Below are 12,924 nucleotides of genomic sequence, written 5' to 3'. Positions count from 1 at the left end.
TTTCTACCTGTGTGTAGATGACATTCTGAAGAAAAACTATTTTGTAAAATAGTGATGATAAAATATTGGTAATTCTTTAATTTTGTCAAGTAGTTTTCTATACCTTTTGTAATAAGTTAAAATTGATTTTAAAATCAATTTCAACTTATTACAAAACGTATAGAAAACCACTTGACCTTTCGCTTACATATATCAAAGAATGTACAAGAAACCAATTCTGACAAATCTATTCTAAAAGTTTTTTAACTATTATGTATTAATTGTGTCGCAGAAAGTTAATTCTGCCCTGCAGGTAAGACGTAAGAATTGTACCTGCTGCCCCCATTGCATGATCGTAAGAGACGACTAAATTTGGGATCTTATCTTTTCTCTTCTTTCTTAACAGCTTTCTTTTCCTAATGTCTCCCTTGACAGTGCCTCACTTTTGGCCTTTAGTTGAGCGTTCGCCCCTGTGAGGAAGGTTTTGGGTTCTGTCCCCTGCCCGAGACACACCAGAGTCTTTAAAAATGGTAGTTGCTACTCCTGCTTAGCGCTCAACATACTTGGAGTGGGACGACTGGTTAGCCCGTTGTCAGTATAATGTGACCGGGTCCTGCTGGGTGTCTTCGGCAGTACGCTTCAGTGAGGTAGCACTATAAATCCGCAAAAGTTCCGGCCTATCACCAGGAGACTTAACACGAACATACCGCAACCTCCCAAAACACACATACGCACTCACCACATTCATTCATGTCGCACGCACGGGAGGCCGTCCTTAAATGACCTTTGCTGTTAAAAAAGGACGTTAAACAAAATAAAACCAAACCAAATCATGTATGCAAAAGATAAAAAAAATGTAACATTGTTCCATACCCTTAATTAGTTAATTTAACTTAATGCGACAAATCAATTGACATAATTTTAGTAAAATTTTGTCAGAACAGGTTTATCGCAGAATGTTTTCTTTGACGCATGTAAGCAAAAGGTTGAAATATGTTGATATGGAATTTAGAATGAAGCAACTTATAGATATGAAAAAAATTACTTAGTTATGAAATTTTGAAGATGAATATTTTGTAAATTGTGATCGTTAAAACCTGGTAACTCTTTGATTTTGTCAAATAATTTTCTATCTAACACCTTTTATAATCAGATAAAATTTATCTAATTTCAAAAAAACAACATAACGTCACATGTTTCTACACCCAAAGTAACTGGATTTTAACTTAATGCAACATAATAATTGACAATATCTTAGCATAAATTTATCAAAACAGCTTTCTTACGTATTATTTTCGTTGGTGCGTAAAAGTGAAATTACGTATTATTTTCGTTGGTGCGTAGAAGTGAAATGTTTAAATATGTTATGGTATTCGAGGCACAAACATTTGAAAATTTACACTACATTTGTTTATTTATGCAAAAGATGTTATAATTTGACCCTGTCCAAAGACATAATCTCAATCAAGGGGAATTAGAAACTTCATAGTTGTACTTACATACCGAATTTCATCAAAGTCAGACAATATCTTAATTTGGACCAATCAGACGCCCGGAAATGGCGAAAAATTTGTTTAAAAAAGGTAACAGAATAACCTATGTCCCATGATGTATCTACATACCAAATTTGTTATTGCAATCGGACAATATCTAAATTTGGACCTATTTCCTCGGAAATTGGGGATTAACTCGTTCAGATGTAAATCTTCAGGATTTGGTTGGAGGTACTCACTCCAATATTAATCTTGTAAGAAAAAGTGAATAATTCTCACTTGCGTGTGAAAAATCCCGTTTTTGTATTCCCCAGAGAAACATAATAATGCAAATCAACTACACGGTTCCCTACCCCAAAATGAATTAACTTTCTGCGACACAATTAATACATAATAGTTCAAAAAACTTTTAGAATATATTTGTCAGAATTGGTTTCTTGTACATTCTTTGGTATATGTAAGCGAAAGGTTGAAGTATGTTGGTATGATATTAAAAGCAAAGATATTTTGGTCTGAGTTGACGGCGATAAAGAATTTAAAAAATTAAATAAAAAGTGTTCCAATGAGGAAGGCAGATCTATGAAGTCTTACATTAGCTACTGGTCCGTTGATAATATAGTCACTAACGGGATTTCGTGACTATCTGTAATCGACATTGCAATATCTGAATATTTAGTTTTCTTGTCTTTCCTGTTTTTGCATGGTTTCCTTCTGCTGAAATAAACTTCTTACAAGAAACAAATAAACAAATGGAGTCTATTAGCACATGCTAGCTGAGCTTATACAATAACACATAGGTGTGTCTTATTTGTTTCTCTTTGTAGACACTACTCCCTATGTTTCCTGTTTGCGAAATAGTATACAAGTCAACCTTGCTGACATTGAACCCTTAGAAGTCGGGGGTAACCCATACAGAAATGTGTAAAATCTCCCACAGCAGGGTATCCTTTGCAAAAATAGTATCAGTATTCAGTCGCCACCTGTTTTAATCCTGCATAATTTTGCTGCGCTAGAAACATGTGTTTCCATGCCAATTATAGTCTCATCACGTCAACATGACACATGCGTATGGCAAGTCAAGATGTTATTTATTCGCGGAGCAATGTTGATCCAGCATTTTACCAAATTATATAAGATATCTTATATATTATATGAGATATCTTATATATGTTTATGAGATATCTCATACGTTTATGAGATATCTTATATCTTTTATAAGATATACAAAATGTATTATAAACTTTCCTTTATAAGATATTATATATAAGATATCTCAAAAAATATTTAAGATATCCTATAAAGAAAAGTTTATAAGATATCTCATAAAGAACGAAAATCTCGTGAGACCGGCAAAACCAAAAAGTTCGAAAATGGCTGCTCCCTCTGTAAGGTAACTACCATTTTGTTGGAAGGCACGCGGAACATACCCGACAACCCTCTGTCGCCACGATCGGTTAGGCACGGAGCAGATGTCGTTTTCGAGCAAACATGAATATATGGCAATAACAATTCTTTTTCAAACCACTATATGTAGTTTCAGCTTCATGTCGGCTCCTTCATCGAGTGGAGGAGAGTTCATTATCTCAAATTCAAATCTCGTTCTTTATAAGATGTCTTATAATCGAATTACGATGTCTATAATTTCCTTTATAAGATTTCTTAACTGATATATCGCTTAATTATGTAAGATATCTTATAAAGTTTATATCTTATATAATTAAGCGGAGGATGAAACGTTTGAGAGCTGAGAGTAGCAACTATCACTTTATAGACTCAGATCAAGGCTATAGAGGACACAACACGGACTTTATTCATAGGGGCCAATATCTATATACATTAGAAAAAAAAGACAGTGGTTTAGAAACACGTGACATTTTGTTTATATAAACTATAATATGGTTGTACATTTGTATCTTGCATTTCCTTCTGAGGGGTGGAAATACAATTGGAAATTGCCTTTTCTTTATTACTACGCAGGATTATAATATCGGGCACACAGATACACGTATTTAATTTAACAATACACATTAAACAGGATTTACAGTAATAAAAGCTGTGCCGATTGTCTAGTATTTCCGTCGATGAAAACAATCTGAATGATTTAGCATCATTTCCATGGTCCCGTTATGTATACAGTTACCTCCTATTGATTCAGTTATAATGTACCTACATACAATTTCAGTTTGCCATATTCCAGGACTCGGTTACCTACATATAATATTAGTTACCCACATTCCAGGGCTCGGTTACCTACAAATAATATAAGTTACCCACATTCCAGCACTCGGTTACCTACAAATAATATTAGTTACCCACATTCCAGGGCTCGGTTACCTACAAATAATATTAGTTACCCACATTCCAGGGCTCGGTTACCTACAAATAATATCAGTTACCCACATTCCAGGCCTCGGTTACCTACAAATACTATCAGTTACCCACATTCCAGGACTCGGTTACCTACATATAATATCAATTACCCACATTCCAGGACTCGGTTACGTACATATAATATCAATTACCCACATTCCAGGACTCGGTTACCTACAGTACAAATAATATCAATTACCCACATTCCAGGACTCGGTTACCTACAAATAGTATCAGTTACTCACATTCCAGGGCTCGGTTACCTACAAATAATATCAGTTACCCACATTCCAGGACTCGGTTACCTACACATAATTTCAGTTTCCCATATTCCTGGACTCGCTTACCTACACATATAATATCAGTTTCCCATATTCCTGGACTCGCTTACCTACACATATAATATCAGTTGCCCACATTCCTGGACTCGCTTACCTACACATATAATATCAGTTGCCCACATTCCAGGACTCGGTTACCTACTTTCGCTTTCAAACATGTTTTCAGCTACCTACGACAGATTAATTTTCTGACCTTGATTGACGCCGACCAAGTTGACGGTGCTAGCTTAATTACCTAACACCGGCGCATATTATCCACATGACGTCACGGTGTCCGACTAACTGAAATCTGACCATTTTCCGACGTTTCATGAGGCAAAGCGACGGTTCCACGGTATGCTATATATTAAATTGTATAAAACACAGATGCATCTCGTACAAAGGAGATACCATACTCAATGGCAAAAGCTGTTAACGCTTATCAATACAAAGTAAAAGTATTCAAAAATCCGAAAATATTTTTTTCTTCTTTTTAGTGTAGTTTAGTGGTAACCAAGAGACAAAGTGTACGTGTAACCAGTGATCGCCTTGTATTACGAAGGTGCAATTGTCGGACAGTCCAATACTCCAAAGGTTCAAAATTAAAAGAAAACCTGTATTATAATACCTAATAACAAATAATGACAAGTTTCATTCACGTAAGTTAAATGTTAAATATATCATATAAAAGTGATGAAAGTTTCCATGTTATGTATTGACCACTTAGTCTCTAGGTATTTATGTGCAACAAATAAAACTTATCGATTATAAGCCAACAGAAAGCACAGTTTCAATTCGAATGATCACAAACACACATGTAAATAGGCCGATAGATACGGATATAAATAAGGTATCGAATGACGAATATACTGGCTGTATAATACGGTTGTTCGTCCTTCTAGGACTCGGCAGTAACAGCGATGGAAAAATCGTTGAAATCAAGAAGAATATGCGTCTAAGCATTTCTGTGCATCAGTGGCCGGCTCAATCCATAGTTTTGTAATCTTTGGTTCGATTTTATGTTAATAGTAAATATTATGTTATTCCACGTACTAGTTATATTGATATTTGGTCTACATACATTAACAAAACAGATGGACCGTAAAGATGAAACTATTGAGCCAAAGGGAAGTAACCTGAATAATTTAGCTGTATATTGAAAGGAAAGCGTAAATCGATTTTCAACAAATATTTATGGTCCATACCAGCGCCGTGCTGCGTCGTCTATTGCCAACCTGAACACTGAGGTCGTAATCATGTACTCATACATGTGCTAGTTAATGAAGCGAGAGGCGTAGATCGATTTTACCTTACCATTATTATAGTGCCAGTGCTGGCTTAGCTTGCGGTGTGGGCTGCAAAGTAAGCTAGCTAGGATTGCTACAGTAAGCAGACATATCGATTATCGATGTTGCTATGGAGATGATGTCATTCCTACTGATTATGTTAACGTATTCAGTTCTAAAGCAAGGAGCTAGAAATGACAAGAACTGTAGCTCCATGTTGGTTTTCTCATTGGTACGATAATTCATGGATTTTAAAAATAGGTAAGCCACCTGGATTGTTTGGTCTTTCAGAAACGATGTGTGAACAACTATGAGACTATTTACTGGGAATATAAGGATAGAGATGTTGTGAAAAACAACAGTGACTGTGGGTATAAAGGAGCAGTCAACACAGCAAACAGTGTCTATTGAAACTCGGAGCACGACGCGTCGCAATTCATCATGGGCACCGTTCTTTCGTTCTCTCCAAGGCCGCGGAAACCTTTGTACGAAGATATCAACCTAAATAACTTCAGTTATGAAATTCTCAACAATGCCAAGAATCAAATTCAGGCACCGACGACAAAGGAGAAGAATTTTAAAAGACATTCTATATTCCTCAGTGGACTAAGCTGGAAGAAGTTCACAGTTAACGCAGGAAAGAAAAAAGATAAGAATTTTCTACGATTTTCAAATGCGTCGGTTCGTGTGCTTCCCGGGAAAATTGATAACAATTTTAACATAGAAAATGTCAATTTGAATAGGAATATTCCTAAATCTGTGTCGTGTTATAATCTTAAAACAGAAACCGAGGAAAAGCAATGTTCACGACGAACCATTATTGTGAAAAACACAGAAAAGGGAACAAGTCCAAAACGTACAGTTATACAAGCGTCAACGTCAGAGCTGCTTAAGTGTCTGGGGGAATACCTCAGGAAACGTTGCAAACGTTTGAGACATTTTGAGGGCTGTGACGTCATTATGTGGCTAAAAACTGTAGACAGATCCCTTCTTCTGCAAGGATGGCAAGATGTTGCCTTCATCAACCCCGCCAATGTAGTGTTCGTCTACATGCTCATTAGAGACATCGTCTATTCAGATATCGACAGCGAGCATGATCTTCAGTCACTGGTGCTAACGTGTTTGTATCTTTCTTACTCCTATATGGGAAATGAAATCAGTTACCCTCTTAAACCTTTCCTCGTTGAGGAAAACAGAGAGCGATTTTGGGACCGATGTTTATTGATAATCAACCGGCAGAGTTCGAGCATGCTCAAAATAAACAGTGATCCAAGTTTTTTCACCGAGATTTTCACTGAACTCAAAGCTTATTCACCCTGTATATGACAACGATTCAGTATGTCAGTGAACAAGCTACACTCATAAATAGATATATATTTTGTCATTTTCCTGACCGGAGGAGACGGAATCCCTGTAAAGTAACCTCACATTAACAAGGATACTGGTGATTATAAAAACTGTGTCAACTGGGTACCGTGAGGGGCGAGAGTTGGTACGTATCGTCCCCAAAGCGACGTTGAATGGGTCAAACCGCAGATGTATAGTCAGAAATCGACACTGAGGACTTCGATTTCCACCACAAGGATAAGGTACAACGAGGTTAATGCCTAGCCGAGGGAATAAGGCACAAAACGAAAAATCACAGTCTTGAATAGTTTTTATGTGTTCTCGGATCTCACTTGTGTACCCCGAGACTGAAAGGACAATTATCATTACACACCGGACTAGGATTTAACTCAATGATGTTCAGATTGTCAGATGTTCCTCCCCAGGGACTCAACGATTGGACGGGGCATAAAATGCCAGGTTTGTACCTCTTGGATCCAAACGAGCCAGCTGTTCTCATGAACATAACTGGTTTGAAACACAATCGAAATGATATAAACTGCCGCAAATATCCCAGGAACTGTCCTGCTGTTGGCTCACCAAGCTTCGTGATAGGCATTCGTCCTAGACAGACATTGTAAGGATTTAATATCTAACTTTATTGTGATGTCTAAACTGATATTGTTGATATCAGACATATTTTGGCGTTATACTACCAAGAAAGTATATCTACGATGTATATGATTTAAGAACGAGCTTATTACTATCTCAGACGTGTTATTCCGTGTAGTTTATAAAACTGATGATACTTTAGATAGCCAGTCTGCATGTCGATCCAAAATCAATAATTAATCAGTGGTATGGATTTTGTACGAAAATGATATAGATAATATTTGACACATGATAACGACAGGAGATACGTAACGTATTTACCAGTAGATATATTGATCATTTGAGGTAAAGTTTATGACAGAATTGCCAAATCTTGTTATATGTTGCTTGACTTGACTGTCGTGTTATTTGACAGAGAATATAACCGCTGTCACAGTATCATTCTGCCATTATGGAATGACAATTAACTTTTGTCATACGAATTACATAGACACACTACTACCCAATGTTCAATACGTATCAAACTTTATTCCCCATTTTAAATCTGTTTTTTATCTAAATTAAGTTACTGAAATACGCTTTATATCTAAATAATATTTCATCATTACATCATGATTTGAAATTGATTAAAATCGTACGAATTGAAATAACCACCCTTATATTATCATGATAGCTAGGGTCTTAAAATTTATTTTTTCGACAAAATCAATTTTCAGGATTTATTATCTCCTTGATATTTCTTCATTCGTTTTTGTCTCCCAATTCTATCATGTTACATGAGTGAATCTATTTTTGACCCGTGCGGATGCGAAAGTGTGTGTGAAAATACTTGTAGATGACCCGGGTGTTTTCGGGAAATGATGATGGTATAGGCTAAGAGAATATCGATTTTACAAAAAATAGGCAAAATTGATATTTATACAAATTTAAACCGGAAAGAAAACACCTGTATATCTTTTTTATTTGTTACTGAACAAACATGCTTTTAAGAAATCGATCTTATTCGACTGATTTGGAATAATGGTAAAATGTAGTCACTCTTTGGCGGCTGAACTGACTCATACAGTAACTTAAATAATTGTGTGTATAAAAATAACTTACGTCTAAATGGCATCGCTTTGGTGCGATCGATTAGGACAAGAAATGGCAGGGAGTGTAATGACCTGACTATCATTTAGGCGGCTGGACCTACTGAACTGGTTATTCCCAGTATTGATATTGATCAAACAGACAGTTATGCATGAACAACTATCGATGGGTTCAATCAATTCAGCAATGAAATTGAAAGATGGGTAATGAATAGGATTAGTCATAACACCTCCATAGCAGACGTCCCTAGGGGCTAATCCTCAGCATAAAATCTTCTGCTATGACAGTTTATATTTTCAAATGCCGAAACATACCGCTGACTTTTTATCCTTTTCAGAATTCAGTCTAAAATTAGCTCATATATATATATATATTAGTTGAACGGGCACAAGTGTGTTATTTCATGTAACACTAAGGGGACTTTTTTTTATATCAAAGTGAGTATATGTTCTTCATACAAAATCTGTACATGTGATATCAATTTACCTCACAGATGACTGTGAGTGTATAGAAGTCATGTGACAATACTTAGTGTGATCGATTACCTAAAACAATAAGGTAAAAACTGCGGCTGCGCATGCGCTAATCTTTAAACATCGATAAAAGAGATACGGAAAGTACCATAACTGTGTTGATAATTTTGAAGTTAAATTTTATGTTTTGATAATTAAAAAATGAAATACATTGTCTTTTCTCTGTGTATCAAAATAAAACAATTGTAATCTATACAGATTGATATATAAATATTTATTAGATTTAAATTTCATTCCGATGATATTTTTACATAACATTTATATATGTAATAAAACAAAATTAAAAAATGAGACATTTAGAAAATTTCTGCACTGGCCACAAACGCTTCTTCCATCGGGTTTTTAATTTAAACAGATTCAAATGTCAGTATACCTGTCTCGTTAGTACCGGCAATAAACTGTCAGCAATATTTCATTACCTTTGTTTCAATGTATCTTTCTATTTCAAATTTGACAAAAATATATTTTATGATATATTTAGATATAATCTACAAGAGACAACACAAATCATACGGAAATAGGGTCAGTCAACGGTGATGGATGTATGTGTGAGGGTGTGTGTGAGGGTACGGATGTATGTGAGGGTGTGTGTGTGAGGGCGTGTGTGTGAGGGTGTGGGTGAGGGTAACGATGTATGTGAGGGCGTTGAAGTGTTTGATAGCAATTAACTCAATCACATGGACTAGTATGTAAACGGCAAATTTGTTATTTATTTAGAGAGAAGATATGTAAACGGCAAGTTTGTTATTTATTCAGAGAGAAGATGTTGTGTTCCTGCTATGAAAGTTTCATCATTTCTTAAGGATATATATAATTTGTTATCATCATGAGAATTTTTCAATATATTTTAATTGTTATCGTGAATTATACAGCGGAAAGTCAATAATCCGAAATCAAGTTATCCGAATTTTATAAACTAGAATTTTATTATCCGAAATTGCATACTTCATAAGCAAACCGATATAGTAAATGCCCTTTACTGGTATACGATAATGGCAATATCATCGGAAATCATAGAGATTAAAATGTGTAGGTCGACTTCATTTTAACTGGTAATCTGGAAAAAACAAAATACATATTTCACTCAAATATTCGTGTACTGCAATACGAAAATTCTTAGGATATTCCAAAAAAAATTCCTATATTTTAAATTCAATTAGTTCATCATTCTAAGCGTGCTAAGGTAATATTGATTTCGGACTAGTGGTGTTCCGCTGTACGCTGGCTACCGCATGTGATTCCTTAGTGCTTTTTAGTTTAATGAAGATATGTCAAATAAATTTGTCCAGTCAATATATTGAAGTATTTTGTTTTCTTTCTTTCTTAATTAACAAATTCAAATAAAAGCTCCAGGAGAAAACTAAATGTTGTTCGACAACTTGGTGTTATGAACATGGATAAAATGAGGCATATCAATAAACATATGTCATACGCAAGGGACACGAGTCTTCAAGTAAGGGCTGTGGATGTTTTTGACTGCTTCAATATATCCATTAGTACATACATAGTATAGTGTATGCGTATTTTTTTGTTTTAAATGCCACACGTATATAATATCAAGACAACATATTTCGAAATAAACAAGAAAATATAACTTTCAACAAAAAAGAAGACACATTTTCAATTCGTTTTAATTTTATATTTAAATGTTTACATTATGCGCCACAGTTGTCCATAGCCTCAATGTTAAAATCTGGGTTGCATTTATGAACGCATACCTACAGTCTAGATCACATGATGTGATTGTTACACCACTGCGATCGACGTAATGGAAATGCTTCACATTTTGCTACAGATGAAGCAAACGCAGCAAGGATTCTGTTGGAGAATTCGTTATTAAAATGTCATTTTGGCGCTCTTTTGATCTTTGTATTTTCTTAAAGAAACCAGACTTTAACATATGTAAATGTTTATTACATTCTTAACGGCCCATCAACACCTGTCATTAGAGTCAAACAATAGTAGTAAAAAATGGCATAACACGCACAAATATGTAATACATATAAAGATAAAACATATATTGGTACATTCTCGTACATATTTTTAAAAGGTAAAAGTGACCTTGGTTACTCCTACAGATCAACAGCTTCAGGATATTTACAAAATCTGTGTATGCTTTTTATGCTGTTACAGAAACATCATGTTTTGTACTGAAAGGAAAAAGAAAAGATTTTAGAAATTGCTCGGTTTTCTGTGGGAAATAAAAAAGACGTTATAGAATGTGATAATGTTGTAATTAAAATACCACTGTGCTCTAAATGTCCTATCAATGTACGTGTAGTACCCTCGTCAAATTTCTGGTTGATCTAAGGATGTCCCTCTCTCATCAATACCGTGTATGGCCCAAGAGACTGTACATACTCCTTTATGCATTCAGTTGATCAGGGTATTGACCTGCCTCATTCGTATTCGATTTCATTCTTCATCCAACAACTACGTCAACTGAATGACGTTGATTGGAGGGTTCGGCCTACGTTTTATCCTTCAGTCTAGCTCGTCCCATACATGTTCTTTCCGGGAGAGGACGGGACTATATTAGGTCAATTTAGAGTAGGGATATTACTTGCTGTGAAATAATCACGAAAAACTGTCGCTACATTTACATACGCGTCACTGCTGTACTAGAGGAACAGTTGAAAAGTTGTCGTAACACCCCAGCCAGTCACATTTTACTGAAAACGGCTAAACCAGATTGCATGTTTCAAGACTTGTACATGTGTGTAATTTTTTGTCGAAACTGGGTTTTCCTTTGAGAAATTTGATAATATCATGGCATATTATTTATGTTTGTCGGAATCAAAATCTTATTTTTGAGAAAATAATGTTTGTACCAAAAAAAAAAAAAACAAACAAACAATAAACAACCTGAACCTAAATCTAGACGTCGTAAAACAACGGATACTACCGACATAATACCGAAATCACAGTTCTTACTTAAAGTCAATAAAACACAGAATACCGACATAATACCGAAATCACAGTTCTTACTTAAAGTCGGTTAAACATCGAATACCGACATAATAACGAAATCACAGTTCTAACTTAAAGTCGGTTAAACATCGAATACCGACATAATAACGAAATCACAGTTCTAACTTAAAGTCGGTTAAACATAGAATACCGACAATATAACGAAATCTCTGTTCTTACTCAAAGTCAATAAAACACAGAATACCGACATAATAACGAAATCACAGTTCTTACTAAAAGTCATTAAAACACAGAATACCGACATAATAACGAAATCACAGTTCTTACTCAAAGTCATTAAAACAGAGAATACCGACATAATAACGAAATCTCTGTTCTTACTTAAAGTCAATAAAACACAGAATACCGACATAATAACGACATTTCAGTTCTTAAAGTCATAAAAACATAGAATACCGACATAATAACGAAATCACAGTTCTAACTCAAAGTAAAACAAAAAACAAAAAAAACATTGAATACCGACATAATAACGAAATCACAGTTCTAACTTAAAGTCGGTTAAACATAGAATACCGACATAATAACGAAATCACAGTTCTAACTTAAAGTCGGTTAAACATAGAATACCGACATAATAACGAAATCACAGTTCTAACTCAAAGTAAAAAAAAAAAAAAAAAAAAAACATAGAATACTGACATACTAACCAAATCTCATTTCTTACTTAAAGTCGGTTAAACATAGAATACCGACATAATAACGAAATCACAGTTCTTACTTTAAGTCCAACAAAAATAAAGATTTGGATGAAGACCATTGAACAAGAATTTTCATTATAGATTTTTAAGGCATTTTCTAGTAATTTGACACAATCGTGACATACAAGTGTAAAGAACCGTATGTAGAATACAAGTATTCTAAAGAAAATGTCCGTCATTAATTCAGAAATCTACCAAAATAAGAGCAAATAGTATAAAATACA

At 34.8% G+C, this 12,924-nt stretch overlaps 1 protein-coding gene across 1 annotated transcript; it reads left to right on the top strand.

Annotated features, from left to right (window-relative positions):
- The first annotated feature begins 5,604 nt into the window (after positions 1-5,604).
- On the top strand, positions 5,605-10,305 carry LOC117343093 (cyclin-dependent kinase 5 activator 1-like). Its single transcript, XM_033905391.1, has one exon. It carries the CDS (start codon positions 5,890-5,892, stop codon positions 6,772-6,774), a length of 885 nt encoding a protein of 294 aa, XP_033761282.1. The 5' UTR covers positions 5,605-5,889; the 3' UTR covers positions 6,775-10,305.
- Positions 10,306-12,924: the final 2,619 nt, after the last annotated feature.

The sequence above is a fragment of the Pecten maximus genome, chromosome 15 (genome assembly GCF_902652985.1).
Source record: "Pecten maximus chromosome 15, xPecMax1.1, whole genome shotgun sequence".
In the NCBI taxonomy this organism is placed as follows: Eukaryota; Metazoa; Mollusca; class Bivalvia; order Pectinida; family Pectinidae; genus Pecten; species Pecten maximus.
This window is presented reverse-complemented; position numbering and strand designations above follow the sequence as displayed.